This window comes from Peromyscus maniculatus, chromosome 10 (genome assembly GCF_049852395.1).
Source record: "Peromyscus maniculatus bairdii isolate BWxNUB_F1_BW_parent chromosome 10, HU_Pman_BW_mat_3.1, whole genome shotgun sequence".
Lineage (NCBI taxonomy): Eukaryota > Metazoa > Chordata > Mammalia > Rodentia > Cricetidae > Peromyscus > Peromyscus maniculatus.
In genome coordinates, this window is record NC_134861.1 from 12,555,118 (window position 1) to 12,579,318 (window position 24,201).

Sequence of the window (24,201 nt, forward strand, 5' to 3'; positions counted from 1 at the left end):
TACTTTGGAAATTATGATGCACTATTTCTTTTGTAACTTAAACCCTATATTTTCCTTTCATTCTAGAATGTCTGTTAGCCATCAGTTGTTCCTCTTATATGATTCTCTAGTTTTGTAATCTTTTTGAATGATTTTCTGAAACACTTCCTTAATTTTGTTTAAAACACTTTTTAAGATTTTTCAGCTATTTGATTTCTGAGGACCATCCTATGCCCTGTAGGTATTCATTGAAAATAGCTTCTTGCTCTTATTGCAACTATTTCCTCACCACAAAACAGTCCTCTTTTAAAGAATGTGAATGATGATCTTGTTGTTGTTTTTCGAGGCAGGGTTTCTCTGTGTAGCCCTGGCTGTCCTGAACTCACTTTGTAGACCAGGCTGGGCTCAAACTCACAGAGATCTGCCTGCCTCTGCCTCCTGAGTGCTGGGATTGAAGGTATGCATCATCATGCCCAGATTTTATGATTTTATGTTTATTTTTGTTGAGTTCTCTTTTTTTTTGTGGATTTTATGTTTATTTTTGTTGAGTTCTCTTTTTTTTGTGGAAAATTTCTTTAGGATCTGATGCTCTGATGCTCTGGTTGTCCATTCTGTGTAAGAATAAAACACTTACTGCTCACAAGAAAGTTTATGTGCAAGGGGTTCTTGTCATCTGATGGCTCTGTCCTACTGGGGTGATCAGGCTGTAAGCCATCTCTCTACTTATATGCCACAGATTCCCCTGTCCTCCCTCCTCCCACTCCCCTTCCCCCCAATCCACCCCCCATTCCCATCTCCTCCAGGGCAAGGACTCCCCTGGGGATTCAGTTCAGCCTGGTAGATTCAGTCGAGACAGGTCCACTCCCCTCCTCCCTTCACCCAGGCTGAGCAAAGTGTCCCAGTATAGGCCCCAGGCTCCAAAAAGCCAGCTCATGTACTAAGGACAGGTTCCCATCCCACTGTCTGGGGCCCTCCCAAACAGTTCAAGCTAATTGACTGTCTTACTTATCTAGAGGGCCTGATCCAGTTGGGCGCTCCTTAGCTATTGGTTCATAGTTCATGTGTTTCCACTAGTTTGGCTATTTGTCCCTGTGCGTTTTGCAATCATGGTCTCAACATCTCTCGGTCATACAATCCCTCCTCTTTCTTGCCAATTGGACTCCCGGAGCTCCACCTGGGGCCTGGCCATGCATCTCTGCATCTGCTTCCATCAGTCATTGGATGAGAGTTCTACCATGACAGTTAGGGTGTTTGGCCATCCTATCACCAGAGTAGGTCAGTTCAGGCTTTCTCTTGACCATTGCCAGTAGTCTATTGTGGAAGTATCTTTGTGGATTTCTGGGGACCTCTCTAGCACTTTGCTTCTTCCTATTCCCATGGGGTCTTCATTTACCATGGTCTCTTTTTCCTTGTTCTCCTTCTCTGTTCTTGATCCAGCTGGGATCTCCCGCTCCTTTAAGCTCTCTTTCCCCTGATCCTTGCCCTTCATTACCCTCCTCACGTCCAGTTTGCTGATGTAGATCTCATCCATTTCTCTGTCATTGGGCAATTCCTGTGTCTTTTTTGGGGTCCTCCTCACTAGGTAGCCTCCCTGGAGTTGTGAGTAGCAGTCTAGTCATTCTTTGTTTTACATCTAATATCCTCCTATGAGTGAGTACATACCATGTTTGTCTTTCTGAGTCTGGGTTACCTCACTCAGGATAATTTTTTTCTAGATCCATCCATTTGCCTGCAAACCTCATGATGTCATTGTTTTTCTCTGCTGAGTAGTATTCCATTGTGTATATGTGCCACAATTTATTTATCCATTCTTCAGTTGAAGGGACTGCTGCTCCTTCCTTTTCTGTTCATTTCATCTGTAGGCTAAATAACCTTCTGTTTTCTCTTGTCATTTTACAGACCTTTGGGGGATGAGTGGAGAAAAAAGCATGTGTTTGATCTTCCAATTAGAAGTTCTCCAGGCACAATGTCTTAACAGTTAAGGAAGCTAGAATGGGAAGGTGCTACCTTCCCAGTTTCTTGTCATTTGGATGGTCAAGGGGAGAATGGATGTCTATTTGTCTCAACTGTGTTTACCTGACTTTTGGAAAGGAAAGTTATGTTTTAAATCAAGGTTATCATATTTAATTGGAGACCTTAGGGCTCAACAGAAAAGCCTAAAAGGATCCCAAGTTAGTGGGGGAAATAGACAAAAGTAGAGAAAAGTTCCAGAAAAGGCTTGTTTTTCCAGATATCATATGGATCAGGACTTGAAGGATGAATACAACTAACAGTTGGAAACAAAGCTATGTGTTCAGATATTTCTCCTTAAAGTTCTTCAGTCACAATCAGACTAGCAAATCTTTCCACAATGGACTTCAAATTATGAACCTTTCAGCAATTTTAGCTGTCAAGGTGGGAAGTTGGTTAGCTAAAAAGGGCCTGGTAAATAATAATAATAATAATAAAAAAAATACTGAATAACCCAGTATATTTAGTAGATTATGGGCATTTGACTTTCTCTCTCTCTCTCTCTCTCTCTCTCTCTCTCTCTCTCTCTCTCTCTCTCTCTCTTCTTCTTCTTCTTCTTCTTCTTCTTCTTCTTCTTCTTCTTCTTCTTCTTCTTCTTCTTCTTCTTCTTCTTCTTCTTCTTCTTCCATTATGTGTGGCATACACTGATAATTGCCTACATCCTTGATACTAACAACCTGGTCCCTGGAGCAGCAGCAGCAGCAGCAGCTGGCATCTCATTAGCAATGCAGATCACAGCCCCACCTCAGACCTGCAGAATAGTCAAAACGTGCATTTTAAGATGTCCAAGGGACATGTAAGCATACAAACATTTGGAAATCACCAAATATCAACAGGAGAAAACACAAACCACAAGAAAACACCCTGCAGCTGTGCGTTCATCTTTAGATTGCACATCACTCATCTCTTCTTCCTCCTTTTAAGTGGGCAATAAAAATGAAACAAAGGCAAACAGTAAGAATGCGGTATGAGTGAGACATGACATCGTTTAGTGAATATCGTACATTGTAGAGTACAGTTTTACCTTGTGGATCAAGCAGGGGTGGAGTATGACATCATAGTATGGGTTTTAGAAGCAGATGGACTTAAGAACAAATGTTGCATCTTACAGATTTAATTGAGCCAGCCAGCAATATCAAGAATATTACTTTGACTCTTGATAAAATAAAAAAAAAACTTACTTTACTAGTTTCTTGTCCTGGTGACCCAAGATAATGTATGTAAGGTACCTAGCAAGAATTGACAGCATATGTAATAAAAGCCGCTTCCTTTTCCCTCTCCAATGAAATGAGCACCTGGATTGAACTTCTTCACAAAGAACCCTGAGGAGTTGACACTGGAGGATTTTATTTTCTTCTTTTGCTTAAAAGTTTCCATTTTACCCCTTGGTTTTCTGATAGCACCAACCTTCTTCTTATGTGCTATCACACACCTCCGACTTAATTTGCTGGAGTGTTTCTGTCTTTCCCCCATAGACATGTAGTTATTTTAGTGGGAACTTGATGAGGCATAATGAGTGTGAGTCTTATGCAATTTTACTTGAGAAATAGATGCTAAAGAGGTAAATTGCTCGCTTGAGGTTAGAAATATTTTTGTCTGGAAAAACCCATAACAAAATAAAACATATTTAAAATATATAAGTGTGTATGTACCCGTGAAGCATCTCCATTACTCCCTAATCTCCTCTTAGTTTCTTTTCTGACCCACATGTAATTTACAGGCATGTTAATCCATTTTCAAAATGTGGAATTTTCAGTTATATTTTTGTTACTGATTTCTAATGAATACTCCTTTAGTCTGTGAACACTCTTTATACCATCAGTCTTGTTAAAAAAATTTTTTTTGTGTGTGTGTATGTTTTGTTTTAGGGTTTAGAGAATTGAGTTTTTGTTAACTGTTTCATGTGTCCAGGAAGGGAATCAGCACTGTTTTGACACTGGGTGGAATGGCTCTTGAATATCAGGTAGTTTACATTGTTAGAATTATGCAAATCCTCCATTTTTGTTGATATTTTGTCTCTGTGTCTAATTATATCTCCGAGCACAACATGAATTAGCCTATTTCTCTTTGTGCTTTGTTTTTCTTTCCTGTATCTTGGAATTCTGCTGCCAAGTGTGTACTTGTTTGGAATCATTATGCCTCTTTTGATGACTTGATGCCTTTAACATCATGAAATGATAACATTGTCACCTGAATTCTACATTGTTTGGAATTTTATTCTTGTTAATTAGTATTGAGGGTCATATATCTTTTCTTTTTCCTTTTGTCTTTATAGCTTAATTATACTTCTCGCATATAGCGTATGTTTAGTCTTATTTTGTCTATTCTGACAACCTTTGTCTTTTAACTGAACTGTGTAAAGAATAGAATGTAAATGAGTAACTCTTTTGTGTGGTTCCTGTTCTTTTTCCTCATTCCATCAAGTCCATCCATTTTGACCAATTATTTTTCTATTCATGTTTCCTTCTTCGTGTGCCTGGAGTTTTTGTTGGATGCCAAATATGGATTTGATCCTTATTCTGTGCTAGTTATTCTTTATTCTTATAGTTATTCTTGTAGAAATTAATATAGCTTAGTCCTTTAAGGTCTTGGCTGCCCAGCCTTCACCATTCTCTCAATGTGAGGATTCAAACACTGGGCTTTTTACATACTGCTGAGCTACACTCCTAGCCACAGGATTACTTCAAAGTAGGTGTGTTGAACCCGTGACTTTGAGAGCAGCGTGCATCTCAGGACAGCTATGACTATGACCTAATATATTTGTAGATGATAACATTATATTGTAACATCAAGAGATGGACACCTCTGCTTTAACAATTTATTACTCAGCCCAATCATCTATAGAGGTTATCTATAACTCTGAAAATCCCTTTTGCTTACTGTACTTGATAATTTGTGAATTGTAAAATGTTCCAATACAGCTATGAGCAGGAGTATATTCTTGTTATTGTGTGACCACTAAACAAACATCTTTAAGTGTTTTTTTTTTTTTTGTGGGAGGAGGTGAAGCTTCCTAATCTCAAGTAGTGTCCTCAGATGCATAATTAGTTCTTACCTGGACACTAGAAGGACACATACTCTTTGCAGAGCTCTCCCTGACATTCTTTCTTTCAGATTCTAAGCTTCGTCCCAACACAGCATGTCCACTGAGCTCCAGACCACCTCCTCCTTGTACATGGTCCTCCTGAAAGCAGTGAGTGGGGATAATCACAAGTTTCCTCTTGCATGGAAGGCAGAGGTATCTTCCACAAATCAATGTTCTGCATTGCACACTGGCTCATTGCTTCCTCATGACTGGAAGCAGTTATCAAACCACAATTTTCCAAACCTTCTTTATTAATTTTTCAAACAGACTAGGTAATCTGCTGTATATTTAGCTTGACCATTGTACTCAGATTGTTGATGTTTCTTTTTAGCTTTCTCTGAGGACTATTCTTGTTATACACAAAGCATGGATTGGAAAGTCATCATTGATAATTATTTTGTATTTTTCAATAATGTTATGAAGTCCCCACTAACTTCCATAGCCAGGTAAGTTTTAGAATCCAACCTCCAGGTATTAACTATCACAAGCAAATGTCAACATAGACTAGGCATTATTTAATGGAAATGAGTTCAATTTAAACAGTGTTTCATATCAGGCATCTAGTGACCATTTGTTTGTCAACTGTGTGACCATAGGAACAGGATTTTCCTAAACAGTAGCGTGGTTATAATAGATGATCTAGGAATAAAGCATTTATTTAAGAAAAGCCTGACACTGCTTGACACTCCAACGTAGGGTCAGTGATTCCAGTTGTAGTAGTTGCAGAGGCTTTGGGGAGGGGTGGAAGAAAATAAGACCGAGTATTTCCTGCTCTGCTATCTCATCACATGTTTTGAGAAGGCCTTTTTATGTAAGGTTACACATATTGTGCCATGTTTGAAGCACTCATATTTGTGAACTACACTGGGGTTGGATGGGACAGGAGCCTTACATACAATAGAAGAACTCAGACTCAGGAGGGAACCAAACTTACCTGTGAAGTTTGCTAAAGCTGTGGGTGTTGAACCTCACTCCATCATGCTAAATCCTGGATCCAGGGTCCAGGTTTCTGTGTGTTTACAAATTTCACCAGAGGTTCTTTCAGATACCAAAGTTTGAAAGCCATTCTGTGACATCTCCCTAGACAGGAAATTCTTCAAACTGGGGAAGCTTTCTCCATGGGCACAAGAGGAAAGAGAGTAGGATGACCTCTGTAAAATCAGCCCCTGTTCATTCTGTGTCCTGAAAACCTCAATTATTTAACGGCTCTAGCCATTATCTGTTGCTCTAGCAAGAGCAACAAAACCAGTCTGAGTGTGCTCTAAGGACATGTTTTTATTTCATGTCTATGAACTCACTGGAGTTAGTGTGAAATTGTTAAAGGAAGAGGCTGGTTAGTTAATTCAGTGTTGATTTAATGGATGAAAATATTCGAGATTAGATACAACTGATGCCCAAGGACCTGAATTCAGCATGAGGAAATATGGGCTTTGTTCCTGCCATATGTTAACAGTAGAGCTTTGTTCATCAAATAAAATCATCTTTTTCCATAAGATCAAAATATTTACACAGGCTGGGCGGTGGTGGTGCATGCCTTTAATTCCAGCAATCAGGAGGCAAAACACTTTTATAGGGATAAAGTAAGACTGTAGATATGAGAGCACTTTAGAGATTGTACAGTGACAGGTATTTGTGGCAGTATTACTCATGCCTTGTGACTTCTACTTTGTTAAATGTGCTCTCCTCCCCTTCTGTATTAGTTACCTGCCTTATTGCTGTGGCAAAGTATCTGAGAGCTTCATGGAGGAGAGCCTTATTTTAGCTCACTGTCTCAGGGGATTTCAGTCCGTCAGGGTAGGGAAGGCAGGATGGCAGAAGCCACTGTTTGTGCTGGGAAGAGTGTGAGTCAGTTGGTCACACTGCAGCAGGTAAAGTTTCTGTGGCATCCCACTACCTGATCTATCTCTATAGCCCACGACCTTTTGAAAGGAAATATGAAAAACAAATTCATCAGGCAGAAATGGCAGATTTGTGTTTAACAGTCATACAGATTGATTCATAAAGGAATGTGGTTTAAAATGCTTTCTTTTTGGATAACAGGAAACAAATTTTAAGTTAAATAGGTGCAGCCATGTTGGGATTTCTAATACAATAATAGATGCTCGTATCAGCTTGACCTGAAGTGAAAAATGCGTTGTTTAGAAAATGCTTTGTTTTTATCACTATAAATCATCTTAGAAGTTTGAGGTGTTGAATTAATTTTTTTCTGATAATAAAACATTTCTATCTGTGTTACAGGGTCTTAAATTTCACAAAGCACCTTTTAGTGGTGGACAAGAAGTTGCACACCCTTGAAAATGAACAGATGAACAATTTTTTGTCTTTTGTGGAGTTTTGGGAGGAATTATTATCTGATCCTTCTGGCTCATTCACTGGTCCTAAATTTCATAATCTCTTTTCTCTCACCAAGCTTGTTCTGAATAGAAGTGTTCTGTGGATAAATCATTTAAAAAGTTTAGAGAGAGACCCACATGATGGTGATGCTCAGAAACTTCTGGAATTTGATAAACTGGTCTTTGAAAAAATTCAAAGTCTTAAAAACCATTCGATGAGGAGGGAATCAAAAAATATTTTGAGATTCCTAGAATTAATACTTCTTGAAATTAATCCAGATCTGCAAGAATTCTGGCACAACGGCATTTCACAAGAAGAAAGAGCTGAATTTGAAATCTCATCTGCACTTGGAAATTTTTCTTTTCCAGGATATGAGAAGAATCTTAGCAACAGTTTTAATTTCTCCCAGTTGTTCCTTTCTGGTTGGCCCAAATCACCAGCTGTGAACACAGACTTTATATATTTAAGCAAGACTATACTACACAATCTCTATGAACTTAGCATTCTGACTCAGGAACAAGTCTCTATAGCTCTGGATACCATCAATGCTCTGCAGAACGCATCTGAACTTTTCTCAGGCCTTTCTGAACCCCAAAAACAAGAACTGGATAGAATTTTGACTCGTATAAATGTCTTCAAAGACAGAGATGCAGCTCTACTTCTGCAGACCTATTCTTCATTTTATCAATATTTTCATAAATTCTTGAACATTCAAAATAGAGAGTCCCTGATAATTTATCTGACTCAAATCTCTGGACACCTTTTGGATCTCATAAAGCAGTTTAATATCCAAAGCATCAGTAAAGCACTTTTGCTTTTATCGGAGACAACAAAGGCTCTTGGGACAATATCTGAAGTATCTTACTGTCAGCAATTGCTTTCAATTTTAAACTTTTTAGAGCTTCAAGCCCAGTCCCTGATGTTTGCTGAGGGCCTGGTACCAGGAGTGATTCATGCTAGTTTGACAGGCCTCAGGCAGCTGTTTGCAGCAGATGAAGGCTTTCGTGTTTCTTTCCTTCAGTACGTCAGTCAGCTCTTTAATGGTTCGGCAGAAGCCCTATTGCTGAGTGAATGCTTCGTTCTGGAAAATGCAACCACCTCTTCTGTGAATTATTCAGGAGATGAGGGATCTTCACTTCCTTTACCATGGACACAATTTTTTTCAAACCTCTCAGTAAATGGCAGTGTGCTCAGTGAGTTCACGGCCATTCATTGTACCCTTTCATGGATTCAGACATGGACTGAGATCTGGGGAAACATTTCTCAAATATTTAAACTTGACATGAATATTTTCACTTCTCTTCATGTTGGTATCATTCAGCTTTTGGATGAACTAGAAAATGATGGGAACATTTCTAAAAACTGCCAAGGAATAGTTCCCACTTATCATACTGCTAGACACATATTAAATTTATTTAAAAATGTAACTCAGGAGAATAACTTTCATGACTGGGATGGCCTTCTGGACCTCAGGGATCTTTGGGTAGCGTTAGATAATGAATTAGCTGTGGTACAATCATTTAACCTGGACCAAGCAGAGAAATCCTTTGTCACCATGGAAACCTCCCTGCACCAGCTGAAGACATTTCCAACGAAAACAAATGCAAGCAGCAAGTTTTTATATTCCCTCTTTGATGTTTTCATTGAGTTGAGCAAAGCCCCAGACTATGTAGATAGAAACGTGGATCTGATCAATAACTTTCTTTCAAATGATCTCACAGATCATAGAGACAAATTTGCAAGTGCTGTCACTGAGCTGAGAGAAACAACATTATTTCTTAGGAATGTATCACAGGATAGAACTTTATTGGCATGTGCTGATATTTTCCAGAGTGTCACTGAGTTTATTTCTGAAGATAATTTATTACCTGTGAACACTTCTAAGAAGCCAGCACGTATTCTGGCCATGTTAAGTTCCATTTTTTCATCCACAAACACAAGTAGCAGTCTGGAAGGGTGCATTGCATGGATACATGTCATAAACCATCTGTGTATGATGTATAACTCAAGTTCTTTACCCAGCCATCTTCACAGCACTTTGGGAAGCTTTAAGGATATGGAGAACAAAATGAACTCTGCATTGAAAATTTTAACTTGGGTCCTAAATAAGAAGATACCCATTTGTCCATTGAATGAGTCAAATCTAAATTGTGTGAATATTTACCTGAAAGACATAACTGAGTTTCTAAATATTATAGTTGGCACAGGCTTAGGAGAAGAGAAGGTCCCCAAATTTGAGATTTTACTAGCTCTCTTCAATGATTCCACAAGGCAGGTAAACATGATCATTAGCAACTTAACAAAAGACTTTGAATTTGTGTCCCAGTCTGACTGGAAGTACTTCAAGGACTTACTTCTGAGACCCATAGAAATAGCAGATGACATTCCCGATCAGTTTCAGAATATTTGGCAACACATCATCGCACTGGGGAAGGAAATGCAGAAACTTTTAAAAGGCATTTTCCATAGAGTCCTTGGAAATAATTCCTCTTCTAACACTGAAACAGTATTTAGCGTATTATCTACCAGTCCAAAGGAAAGAGATATAAGCCGCTTAGGCAATTCAATTTACCACTTAGCTAATTACTTTGCTCTCCACTTAACTCATGATCTTCAGAATTCATCAGAAATAGTCCCGCATGACATATTGAAAGCTGTAGGTCTTGGTCTTCAACTGACACGGGATGTGTTCAACTCCTTAATGCCTGCTGTCCGTTTCAATATTCCACAAAATTCAGATCATGCTCAGGTTTTAAAGAAAGTGACATCTCTCATGCATTCTCTCAAGAAGGCAGACATAGAGCTCTTAGTAGGCCAGCTGGGTGACATCAGTGAAAACCTAAGGAGTTTCTTTAAGAATCTCAGCAGATCAGGAGTCGACAATTTCAGGGTCAATATGCTTGTTGGCTTAGTGGAAAAATTTGTAGACAGCTCCCATTCATGGAGTGTTGATCACCTGCTGCGTCTCTCCCGTCTGCTTCCGAAGGAAGTGGTGAGTGCTGTGTTGGATGTATATTATGCTCTCCCCCACATTGTGGGGCTCCTGCAGAGAGTCACAGATAAAAACATCACAGAAAGCCTCAGGGATGTCTATAACTTCACACTTCTTCATGGGATAACCATGTTCAATACCACCAAGGAAGACTTCGCCGATGTGGTTAAAACTCTTCTGGATACAGTTGAGTTAGTATCAGATGAGCCAGCTGTTATTTCAGAGGCTTTAATGTGCCTTCCCAGGGTTTGGTGTTCAAACCACACAGCTTCCAGGCTCGAGGAAATCCTTAAGGTAGAAGGCTGTAATGTCCAGGGTCACATATCTTCTTCCTTTTACCACATGGCAAACAGTATACTGGACCTTCTTCATCTGCCTCGCCCAAGTGATTCACAGTGCATGAATGAAAACTCTGGAGTGGAAATAACCAAGAAAGTGGTCTGTGCGATGCATGAGGTAGCAGATTGGAATTCCATTCTCTTGGAGCTGTTGGAGATTTTCCATATTAAAAATGTTTTTGTGAGAACTCTGCAGGGACTTTGGCATAAGGTGTTACCCTTCATGTCACCTTCTGGGAATCAAGGTAATGACAGCATCCCAGAACTCTGTCCTAGTGGTACCATAAAGCAAGATGCTTTGCAAATTATAGAAAAACTAAAATATACAAATTTTACAAAATTTTTACTGAATGAAAACATGCTGTACAAACTAGGTAACTTAGACAAGATTCTTAACATTACTGAAGGCACAGAGACATCTGCCCAAAGTAATGTTTACTTAAATTTGGAGAGATTATTCAAATTGATTTCTGCTGTTTGGAGTTTAAGAAATAGTACTCATTATCTACTCTTACCAATCACAGACTTTCTGAATGCAAATCATACAGATAGGAGCCCAGACTCATTATCAAGTTTAATTAAAAATGATAAAGCAACTTACAACTTCGAAGAACTATGGTTTGACTTTAAACAAACCATCAAAGACCCAATCAATAACTTGAGCCTAGGACAACTACTTTCTGATATTAACAAGAAGATTCAAGGCATAGCTCTTCAAAACACAACTGTGCAACTTCCGAAACTGCTTGAAATCCTAGATTCATCATGGTTGAAGATTTCAGAAATTATTGAAGGCTTTCTATTTGTCATAAAACATTGGCTCCATGAATATGAAAATGAGGATTACTTTAGGCTAATGCAAAGACTATTCAATGCCATGGCCAGTGGGAATTCAACTGATGTAACTATGTTGGCCAGAGATCTTACTACATATTTGGGCTATCTCAGAAACAGTACCAAAGAAGGCAATTTTGACATTGACACTCTCACCCATATGCTAAATCACGAGCAGCTAACCAACTTCTCAACTGTTCAGTTGCTTCTTGAAAGCATTGTGATGGATTTAGCTAGTAACTTTGCTGGGCGTTCTCAAGGATCAACTCTGAGTTTCAGTGGTACTGACCTTCACGTAATGGATTTCATTAATCTCATCTTGAATCACACACAGTCCAAAAATGGGGGAGAAAGTACAGGAAGCACCGAGGATTTCCTGAAGCAGCTCTTGGGGACATTCTTCTTCTCTTTGCTAAATGGAATGCCTGAAAATAAAATATCACTTCTGCTAAAAGACTTCCATAGAGACTTCATTGCAGAGATGAGGTGAGTGCACTTTTGTTTCTCATGGCCATCCTGGTAGTGCATCCCAGCTGGCTCACTTTCTGGAGTAGAGAAAAGCCTGCCATAGCACCTGGACCTAAGTTTGGAATGGCCTTTGAAGTGATTTTTGTCACAATGAGTGTTTTACGACCCAATTTTAATTTCCACTTAACCAGTAAACATTCAAATCTAGCCTCTGTTCATCAATCATGTTGTTTTTTTCAATTCTGATTATAAAGACAAGAAATTCTTTCCTATATAGAGTGAAAAATTTATTTTGAATGGATTTACATGTACATATGAGATGGTTGCTATTTCAATTATGGTATTACCTGTCTCATCACAAATACAAATACAAGATCAATTAACCTAATATTTGTAACTGGAACCATTAAAATAGTCATATTATCTCTATTCACAATCTTCTAAAATCTCTCTTAACGTTACCGTTGAAAGTTCTAGAGAGAAATCCCCATTTACTCTATGTCATACTATTTGGGAGACTCCCAAGGAGACAGCAACCATGCAGCACAGGAAGCTGATTCATGTGGCTATGGAGACAAGATAAGCACATCCAACCTCAGAGGGGCAGGGTGCAGGAAGGGACCAACAGAGCAGCAGGAATGCCTGGTGTATCATGAGCTAAGGTTTGCAGTTCAAAGATTTGTGGTCAACAAGGGGGATCCACAAAGCAAAAGCTGACTGCCTAGCTACTGGGGTCTCAGAGACTCTTACACAGCCTTCTAATGGACTGTTGTGGCTGGCCCGTTTAAGACAGTTTGCCTTCTGAATATCCTCATTAACTCATTAGGGACGTTAAACACTGGCGCAAGAGCCCTTCTCAGCAGGATCTTAGTTTAGTTTTGGAATCTGTAGCTGGAAAGAGGCATATTTGTGTGACAAAGTGGCCACTAACCCCCCTCCAGTGTGTTCAAGGGAATCTCCTCCGTAGTCCAGGCCCGTCAGACACTTGTAGGAAAGGACATACTAAGGCTAGTTCTCAGCCTCGCCAAGTGGCCATATCACAGGCACCACAGACTGACTGAGCAATCTGCTAGTACTTTTGAAATTCAGAACAAGATATATAAACAGGTTTTCACCCTTTTCAGATGTTAACTAATTACATCAAGAATCATTGTCTAGGGAGACTGCTGTTTCTCATCTTCTTGTTACCCCACCCCCCCAAAGCCCCCAAACCCCTTCTTTCTCCCAACAAGTCCTCTTTCTATTGTTTTTTTTTTTTTTTTTAGTTTTCTGAGACAGAGTTTCTCTGTGTAGCTTTTGGAGCCTGTCCTAGAACTCACCTTGTAGAAGACCAGGCTGACCTTAAACTCACAGAGATCTACCTGCTTCTGCCTCCCAAGTGTTGGGATCAAAGGCATGTGCCACCACTGCTTGGCCCCCTTCCTATTTTTATACTTTCAATGTGTTTGTGACCTGTTGCATTTATCTGGGGTTGGTAACATGAGCATGGGTGGAGATGGTTGACAAATAGAGGTGTTTCTGTATCCTAAACACACACAAGAGGAGTTCCGGTGTAGAATATAGTATCTACACAACCTCAGTTAAAAAAATTTCACAGATCTTGGCTTAATTTTCACTCTGATCAGAGTGTGAGGCTCCCTGTGACTCTACAGCTTTGTCATGCCTGGTCATGCCTGGTCATGCCTGGTCATGCCTGGAACTGTTCATGTGAACTTGGATCTGGGAACCTGGTGAGACTGTGGCAGAATCTCATTCTAGTTTTAAATGTTGTTTTCTTAAAGTTGAGAACCTCAGAATGTGTCAGTTGGCCTACTAAGACTTTTGCCCTTTGAGAATGGCCTTCTTTCTTAAGTTCTCTTTAGGTTTTGTGGGTTCCCCCAGTTTGTCTCTGATAGTTGTTGACATTTCTTTTTTATATTTTTGATACTAGTTGTTTATCAGTTAAATGTACGCACGCATTTACACACACACACACACACACACACACACACACACACACACCCTTCAATTATCTGATTGGTTCCTCCCCTTTCTTTGTGGTTTGTATTGTTGAAGAGCATTATAAAATTTATGTAGCCAATGTATCCATCTTTTCCTTATTTGCAAAGCTTAATAACCTTTTTATAGAAGCAAAGGAAAGAAAGAGAACTACTGTAGAGTCAGTCTTTCTGGCTCTTTCTTCCAAAAGCAAAGCATGAGGCTTTTCAGATTGTTGCTTTCAAAGAATCATCACAGTAGTGCTTAGGACACTCCTTCATTGCTTTTTGATAGCAAAGTGTCAGGCTTCACCTGGAGTTATTTTAGAATCTCAACTCTTCACCCAGTAGCATCATTCGATGATACTATTGCAAAACAAATACAATCATGATATCACCCTGTTTTAATCTTTCTATTACTAATTTATGAGATGTTAAATTTAAAATACATGTATTTTCAGTTTTGTCCCTAGAGATAAAATTCTCAAAATTCTGAAATTGGATCCATTCTTTACCTGGATGAATGAAGACCCAATGGTGAGCGTTTTCTCAAGCTTCAGGACTCTATATCAACTGATTAAGAATGCATTTTCATTAGACAACAGAGAACTCTCTGGAGTCCTGAAAGGTATGTCTCATACCCATCCAGGGGAGCCCAGGGTGAACAGTGACACTGAAGACCACTTGGACTTCTTTACTGTAGTGACTCAGCTTCTCTCCCAGGCCAGTCATTCTGAGGACCTCTCCAAATTCAACCAAAATCTCACGTCCATTCTCCACCTTGTAAGAGAAAGTTCTGCAGAGATGGCTAATATTATGGACATTCTCTTACACTCACCTACTCAGGCCTGCCCCTCCTCCTCTCCTGTGCTCCAACACACTGTGGTTGCTAAGCTAACTGAACTGTTTTCTGTTGCAAATAATTCATTCCCTCTGAGAAACAGAGAAACACTAGAATCAACTATGAGGTTATTTGGTGCCATTTCCCGAGTTGGTGAAGAAAGTCACGTTCTGGAGTCTGCCTTAGAAATATCTAAAACTCTAACGATGCTGGTGACTAACACGGCTGAACTGGGTGATCTTGCCTTATCAGTGGACTCCATGGTGAGACTTCTCAATCTAGCCCAAAAGATCTCAAGAAAGATGGCTTCAATGTTGAGAGAGCTCTCCTTCTCTAGTACAGAGGACTCTTGGAAATTCTTTGACACTTTGTATTCCATCATGCTACAAAGTTTTCAACATCATGTGAGACAAATAACTACTTTGAAAAAAGTAGATCCTTTCATCTTTGAAAAGACAAAGGATTTGTTGATGCCGTTTCTTGACTTGGCCTTTGGGATGATTGGAGTCATACCTAACATATCACAGGACTCTGATATTTTCAACATGTCATCTAGTGTCTTTTTGTTTGTCAACCAATCCAAAGATTTTTCTGAGATTGTGGAGGAAATGGCTGAAAATTTAATTTCTACAAAAATCAGGTTGAGAGATTTGGAGCATCTCGTGGTGGTGATTAAAAACAGGACTCGGAAATTTTCTACTGAGACTGTTAACTTAGGGGAAGAGATTCTGGACTGTTTAGTTCCTCTAAGTAACATCACTGACCAAATGGACTTCTTGAGGTTTTATGAGCGTTCTTCTACCAGTTGTCCTCAGGGCCCGAGACTGGAGGGAAGTCAGGAAGTGATCAGTTTGTTGGATGGAATGCTAACAGATAACAGTACAGAAAGAGAGACTTCCTTGAAAATGGTGATTGATCTCACCTTAAAAGCTCTTTGGAGTGGCTTAAAGGAAGATAACTGGGACATTTTTAATCTCCTGTTGACATTTGCCCAGCACCCAAATGACCTTTTAAAAACCATAGAATCAGTTGTGGAGGCCTCTAGCGGAATTAACAGTGACTATGGAGATGATTTAAACCAAGATTTAATTTCCAATCTGTCATTGATCCAGAACACTACTCGCTATCAGCTTGCAAAGGCAGTCCTGATTGGTCTCAGCAGAACAGTCCTTTCAATGGAAGGGCTGCTTCCAAACCGCACTCAGTGGACACATTTCACACACACTTTGTTTCACCCAGATGATAACAGTTTTCCTAATTCAGCCACTGGTCAGAATGTTACATCAGCAAAGGAAGAAATGATGGCAATTCCTCATGGCTCTGAACCAATGTCATACTTCCAGAAATTCCTGAAGGCATTATTTGTATTGATTGAACTCTGGCAGAGAGTCCCACAAGCTGATCAAAGGTATTCGAATTCCTATTTTGCTTAAGTTATTCCTTATTATAGAAATCAAGAAGTACTTACATCAAATCAGAGTAAGCAGTTTTTCTTAATTTCAATCTCCATCCCACTCTGAAGCCAGCATCCATCCACACAGAATTGTCCAAGTCAACAATTTCTTTTCTCTCTTTGCCTCATTATTTGACATCTAAGTATGATTTGGATTCATTTTTAGAAACTTCCAAAAGTAAAAGCCTTGTACTCTATCCACTTGTTTCAGGACTGGATATATGCATAGTGAAGCTAGATAGACCATTGCATTTATATGTATATCACAGCAGTAGCACTAATTTGTGCCTCACTAATATATATAGTAATCATATGCCAATAAAAACTAACATAATGAATTGTTAAACAGTGATGAGTCAGGTGTGGCGGTGCACACTTATAATCACAACAGCCCCAGGTACCGAATAGTGGAAACGTAGTCATGAATTCAAAATATCCAGGTCAGTCACAAGATTGTGCTTGCAGTTGTAGCTAACTGTATGATAAAAACAGGCAGCCAACAAACTCCTGCTCTCCTGAAATTCAGCTCTAAAAAATGTTTTGCCTCTAAGCCCTCCCATCCCCAAATGTTGGGTCAAAAGACTGTCATTGAGCTCACAGTCCTGCCTCAGCCTCCAAAGTGCTGGGATAACAGGTATGTTCCACCAAACCCTGCTGGAAACTTGTTCTTAAAAGCTCCAGTGTCACTAAATCCAGCTCTGGTATTAGCCTGCTGCCTTGGGCTGCAGAATTTGTGCCTTTCAATGTAGAGAACCCCAGGGTGCTGCCCCTGTCTCAGCTGTGATTCCTGGATGTGGCAAGGCTGGCTGTCCTGTGGTTCCTACCTGTTAGCTTTTTTCCCAGCCCCATGTGGCAACTTAGAGATGTTATGTAAATAACATAACTCGTTTACCACCAGACAGGCTGACCTACTTCCTGTCAGTTCTGCTCCTGCAGAACTGTACTCTGAACACGATCATTTTTAATGGCTTGGAAAGATGTCCTCACTTGGTGAAACAGATGTCTCATTATTTCAAATTTTAAATGCTGGCTTCCAAAGCCTCCTGTTTTATCTCATCATTGTCTTTGATCCTTAAACTGTCATGCTTGAGTGTAGTGTTCTGCTTGGGATTTGCTTTCAAACTGGAGGTAATCTGGGCCCCCTCTGTTCTCTAATCTCAGCTTTCACCTGAGATTTTCAGTTCTCCACAGATAAAACTTCCACCATACATCTATATACCCCCTTTTCTTCCTTCCTCCCTTCATTTTTTCTTTTCTTTTTCTTTCCTTTTCTCTTTTCTTCTCTTCTCTTCTCTTCTCTTCTCTTCTCTTCTCTTCTCTTCTCTTCTCTTCTCTTCTCTTCTCTTCTCTTCTCTTCTCTTCTTTCCCCTCTCCTCTCCTCTTCTTTCCTTTTCTTTTTTTCACATAGGCTCTTGCTACACAGCCCAGGCTAGCCATGTTCTTGAGAGCCAGTCTGTTGAGCACTGAGATTATAGGTGTGCATCTCAACATACATACAAGCCAACATCTTCAAAAAATTACTATTTTAATTTTAATTGAGCTATATTTATGGTGAACAAAGTAATTCTTTGTTACATGTGTTATATATAAATGATCAGATACAGCCTCCAAACATTGAAACATAGTTTTTCTAGTTGTTTTGAGATTTATAAGGTGTTACTGTTAACTGTATCCATCTGTATTACTGTGTCATAGAACACAGCACTGTTTGCTCCTAACTGGGACTTTCCTCCCTAATCATCACCCTAGCCTTTAGAAGACACATTCTACTCTCAATTTCTATGAGGTCAACTTCACTAGGTTCCACATGAATGACGACATCTGATATTTGTCATCTTGTCCCTGACTTATTTCACTCAATCTGCTACACTGTTACTAGGAGCAGGCTTTATCCTTTCAATGATTGTCGTCATATTATAAACATTATAATTATATTAAAAGAGTTTAATGTCCAACTCTTACATCTCGAGAATGGAGCAAGAAGAGAAAGCAGACACCAGACTTATTAGCAGCACTGATCAAACTGTAGTAGGAAGCAGAAAGCTTTCTGGAGGTCCAGCCTAGTTACCTGCACTTTTCCTTTATTTGTGCAAAATAAACACGGTAGAGTGAGGAGACAGTTCTTGCACGTGACTTAACCTTCTACCCGGCAGCCGTGCTCAGAGGTTACACATTTATCCGTTAACACCATGATCTGTTTTTCCTAAGTGTTTCTGAGATGTGTCAAGTTTTCCGGCAGCTGGAGAAGCCCTCGGAAGCCGTGGAGATGCTGCACAGAGTGGAGATGATGGCTCTGCGTGTGCTCATCATCTTTGCAGGTGGGCTGGCTATGGAGGAGGCACTTAGAATTGCCCTGTCCCAGTTATCACAGCTTGGCTGTCAGAGAGATGCAGAGATCGACTCTGAGTTTCATTTAAAACAAAGCACAGGTTTCTTAGCATGGCTATTAGGCCCAGGGAGGTCTAGCCCACCCTTCCCAACCTCAGTGACTCCTGTGCTAGCCAAGCTGGATAGATCCCCCCCCCCCCCCCCCGCCCCCAAAGCTGCACTTGCCTCTCTGGTCCTCAGCTTCCCAAATGCTGGGATTACAGTTTTATAACATGATGTTCAGCCTGTGTGCTGTTGTGAATGTGTCTTCTCTGATTGTAAAGCTGTGTAAATAGAACCTGAGATGCTGGTCAGATGTTCTTTTATTGAATGAGCAAATGCATGAATAGAAGCCAGGAGCCCTCAGACACTCAGGTTACCCTCCTTGTATTCCTCAGTGTGCCATCTGTTTGTGTGGAGTGTTGCTAAGCATTCAGTCTGTGTGGTAATACTTAGTTTAAGTGACACTGGAAGGGCCATCTGCATACTCTGGCCTCTTATATGGTCTAAGTGAACAGGCTGTGGGGTTGGGGAGGGTATCCCAAAGAGGAGTCTAGCTTGTTCAAGAAGGGGAACAAGAATACACACAAAAGTTTGCCATCAGAGAGGAAGGCTCACTGGTCTCAGAGTGGACTCACTGGCCTGTGTGGGTGGCCATGGCTGGGATCCAGGGGTGTGGAAGAGCATCTGTCTGCAAGTGGAAGGAAGGAGAACTGAGACTCAGGCAGGAATTAGACTTCTAATACTTTTTTTAAAATGCAAACTCAAAGCACATGCGATTTTTGATACTGTCAGTGGTAATAACTGAAGGAAGATACTGTGTATGAGAATGAGGGGTAGAAAGGAGAAGACCATGGAACATCAACCCCAAGTAGAGGCATGCCAGCTGAAACCTGAAGGCTGAAGGGATGTGTCTATGTGTTAATTGATGTGTTGCCCAGTGTCTAGAAGAACCCTGACATAGGCATGGTAGATGTTCAACTGATGTTTCTAAAAGGACTGAGTGGATTATTGAGTGGGTGCTGGCTGGAGGATGGGCACATTGAGGCCAGGCTACCTCACTGTAAGTAAAGGTAATCCAGTTTCATGTGCCATAAGGCATTACCAGCCAGAGTGTCTTCAGGCATAGAATTAAACTTGGCTTTGTTCAGTGACATCATGGTAACTGGTCTATTGGAAGAAGAGAGAGTTTGCTATCAAATAGACTGAGTTTTCAGGGCCTCATGCCTGCTGACAGGCAACAGAATCTCTTTGAGCTTCAAAGAGGGTGAACTCACATCTACTTCAAAGAGCAATTGAGAAGACTAAATATGAGGAGAGTGTAAGCCCATGTGATCTGACAGGGCCCTTTCTGGGGACGTGTATGTGCTGCACACATTCTGGCTCTCCTTCCTTGGTGAGGGTAGGGTTCCCTACCTGTTGCTGCTGGGAAAGGCAGCCTCCAGGCTACTGAGAGCTGGCTCTCAGGAGAGATGGGCAGTACTAGCTCTGGCCTATTCACTGCTCTCCTTCTTCCAATTCAAATGTTTCCTCGAACCCAGGAATTGGCTAACCTTTTGGGTTGAAACATAAAAAATTGAGGAACAGAGGGCCAAAGTGAACACATATGAACACTGAAGCCTGAGAACTGTTGTGTAGGGGAGTTCTTTATCTCTATCTACAGACGTAAATTTTATTTCCCATTGGAGATGTCTACAAATGTGGACTGTATTGCCAAACACCAAGTATTACATGTGGAAGCACACAGCATGCTGCTCAATAAAATCTCACCATGGGGAGGCATGCTTGGGGACATTAAATCAAATCTCTTTCTGCTTCCTTTTCTAGCGTATAAAATTCAGCCATGTTTGAAGATGCAATTATTTTGACATTTCACAGTTGGGTAAAGTAATGAATTTTCAGTGAATGGGAACACTTATTGGTACCTGGATTTCTATGTATTTTGCCATTCTGGATCACAGATGCTAAATTAATATAACACATGAAGTGATGTTAGGAAATTAATTTTTAGTGTTTCTATTTCACTCAGGCATGGCTGTTGTTGAAAGTGCCGCCTCGCTTTCCTCCTTAGAGCAGACCCTGTTCTGTAGAGTAGGAGACCAGGGTGGAATCAGCAGGCTCTCATCCAGGAAAGTAGGAGGTGCAGTGGACCTGGACAGGTGGATAGGTCTTCCATCACAAAAGGAGCCCTGCTGTTGGAGTTGTTAATGTCATTGTTGGCAGAGTTAAGTTCAGCATCATTTTTCTGTCCCTTCTGGTGTTAAATGTGACAGCAGTGATCATAGCAGAGCCTGCTAAGTTCACGGAAGGGGAACAAAATGTCACCAGGTATCCACTCATATCATGTTCTCATCTCACAATTAGTGAACCAAGGAACAGAGAGCATGAGTCATGCTTGGAAAGAAGAGTTCAAGGTCAGGGATGGAGACAGGGCTGAGCGGGCCAAGTACTTGCTATGTGAGCATGAGGCTTAAGTTCAGATCTCCAGCACTTATGCGAGAGTTGGTTGTGGTGGTGAGGGCTTGTAATTCTCGTGTTGGGGAGGAGCAGTGACAAGGAGATCTCCAGAGCTTGCTGGCAATAACTCTAGTCCGTTAGCTTGACGTTCAGTGAAAGCCATTGTCTCAGAAAAGAAAAAGATGGATAAGGGATTGACAAAGACACCCAGCATCCACCTGGCCTCCATATGCACCATCATACATAGGAACACACACACACACACACACACACACGCACGCACGCACGCACGCACGCACGCACGCACGCACGCACGCACGCACAAATGCACAATCACACGCATGCGTGCGCTCATATCCACACACATGCATGCACGCACATGCACATACACCTCTCCCACCGAGGAGGTGGGTAGAGCCTATAGGGTTTGGGGAACAATATAGAGATCTAGAGAATGGTGGCAGATCTGGGAAGCCAAGACAGATATCTAATATGTCTTTAAGGTGAGAAGAGGAATAAGCACAGGTAGAAGGGACTAGAGTGGGGCTTTAAGAAGCAAAGTGAGGTGGAAGAAGAGGGCACCCTGGAGGGCAGAGGATCCAGGTGAGAACTGAGCTGTTGCTAGTGTCAAGACTGTTAGATGTTCTTGTGGTGATGCCTTAAGGGTCAGCTGTACAACGGGGGCAGAAAGAGGCCAGGTGACCAGAAGTCTGGTACCTCTTCTCATAAGTGCATCATAGTGATCTAACTTTAAAGAAAGGTCATCCTTTCCTTCCCATTCATCTTTTTATTTTCTTTCTTTGTTGGGAAGACAGTGTCTCCTTATGTGGTTTAGGATGGCAAGAAATCCTAGATGCTGGGATTGCAGTGGTGTATGATTGTGCTGGGATAGAGTGGGTCCTGTTTGGTTTGGATTTCTTCTCTTGGTATACTGCCCAGAATAAAACTGTTTTTTTTTTTTAAATTTTAAGGACTGTTGCTATTTGAAAAATAACAAGTTTAGTTATTCATAAAAATATACCTTGTTTTATATCATGACCCAGCATCTGGAAGGCACTTAGTCATGTGCTAAATGCCAAGAGTATCTGAAAGCAAGGGTGACCTTCTTGACACTGCTCACAGGTCCCTGGACAGCCAGGGAAGGGAAGGAAAGGGAAGGGAAGGGAAGGGGGGGAAAGGAGGGAGGAAAGGAAAGGGTGAGGACCAGAGGCTGCAGAGCCAGGGTGTCTGCCAGGGACAGAGATGCAGTTGGATACAAGGACATACAAATGGACAGCATACCTTACAGAAACTTTTACAGTGGAGTTTCTACTACTGGTTTATTCTGGGAGGCTAACACAGGCAGTTGGGTGTTTCAGAACAGCTATGGGAGAGGTCTCTGAATGTTCTCAGTACCAAGAAACAATACATACTTGAGGTCATAGCTAGTAATGTCTGAGCTACTTTTCTATTGCTGTGATAAGAAACCATGACTAAGGTCACTTAGAGAAAAAAGGTTCTTTGGGGCTTACAGTTTCAAAGGGTTAAAGTCCATGATCATCATGGCAGGGAGCATGGCAGCAAGCAGGAATGGCACCGGAGCAGTAACTGAGCACTCCCATCCTGAGACACAACCACAAAGCAGAGAGAGCTAACTGGGAATGCTATGGACTTCTGAAGCCTTAAAGTCAACCCCCAGTGACACGCCCCCTCCAATGAGGCCACATCCCCTAACCCTTTGCAAACAGTTCCACCAACTGGTGATAAACATTCCAGCATTTGAGTCTATGGGGCCATTCTTTTATAAATCATCACAGCTAATTACCTTGATGTAGTTATTTTACATTATCTAAATGTGTGTATAGAAAGGCAGTGTATTTTATTAAGATCGTACTTACTACATATACATTAAAAATCAAAATGTTTCAAAAGGTGAAATTTCACTTTTATCTGCTTGTGCATCTTGATGATTTAAAGAATATTTAATTTGGATCATTTTGAATCTTTGAAGAACAATTTTCTGAGATTGGGTTGGTCGAAAGAGAACTGCTTATTCACTTCTGTTTCTTCTGGCAGAAAACCCTTCCCTGACTAAGGACATTCTGTGTGCTATGCTGAGTTGCAAAAGAGATGGGATGAGGCACCTGATCTTCTCTGCTCTGCGAGGAGTCACTCTGGTACATCACCACTACCAGGTTTGTCTTCTTTTATGTTTCAGAGCATTTTGCATTCATTACAGCCCAGGCAAAGCAGTGGTGTTGGCTCAGGCAAGGTAGTGGGGTTACTCCATAGTTGAAGCATGGTCCTGAGAGCCAAAGGGACTCTGCTGTGCAGTCACAATGGGAATGACCCCTGCAAAACTTGCAGCATGCAGAGCTTGGCTGGTACTCAGCTACAAGAGTTGCTTGTTAAAGTCTTAGGGGTTTTACAAGTGATGGTTAATCATTGCACCATTACAATGCAAACTATAGACACGATTAAATATATATGTTAAAAGCAAAAGCAACAAATACTTGGGATGTATAACTTCCTAGTTTTTGATATATTTTACTGAGCAGGGCTTCCTAGCTCTGTGTTCAGTGACATCATGCTTGCAGGAAGTAGAGTGTTTACACCAGGGGAATTGGCAAGTGCTTTCAAACAGATTGTCTCTGCCAATTTGTCTGTACATCCATCTGCCTATCTCTTTCTCCCTCCCTCCCTCCCTCCCTCCCTCCCTCCCTCCCTCCCTCCCTCCCTCCCTCTCTCATCTGTCTATCATATCTCTCTCTCTGTCTATCTATCTATCTATCTATCTATCTATCTATCTATCTATCTATCTATCATCTATCTACCATCTGTCTATCTCATTCATCCTTCTCATCTATAATCTGTCCATCCATCCACCCACCCACCCACCCATCTATCCATCTGTTTATCCATCCCCCACCTACTCATCTACTGATCCATCCATCAGTTCATTGTGTATCACTTTTCTATCATCTATGTTTTGGAAAGATAGTTTTTTGTTTCTTTATTTTTATTAGCAAATATTAATTATTCATAACAATGAATGTAATTATGACATTTTATACATGTATATAATATA

The 24,201-nt window shown here is 40.7% G+C and overlaps 1 protein-coding gene across 2 annotated transcripts in view; it reads left to right on the top strand.

The window, feature by feature from the left end:
* Abca13 (ATP binding cassette subfamily A member 13) overlaps positions 1-24,201 on the top strand; it is a 432,541-nt gene that overhangs the window by 82,248 nt on the left and 326,092 nt on the right. Inside the window, exons 1-6 of one of the 2 annotated variants that reach the window (XM_076545964.1) lie at positions 3,934-3,952; positions 5,406-5,520; positions 7,313-12,058; positions 14,478-16,265; positions 18,519-18,628; positions 23,190-23,308. In XM_076545964.1, coding sequence (XP_076402079.1) covers positions 5,441-5,520; positions 7,313-12,058; positions 14,478-16,265; positions 18,519-18,628; positions 23,190-23,308 — 6,843 coding nt within the window. In that variant the 5' untranslated portion in view covers positions 3,934-3,952; positions 5,406-5,440. Of the gene's footprint in view, positions 1-3,933; positions 3,953-5,405; positions 5,521-7,312; positions 12,059-14,477; positions 16,266-18,518; positions 18,629-23,189; positions 23,309-24,201 lie in introns of those variants that run through there. The other variant, XM_076545963.1, reaches the window with a different exon arrangement.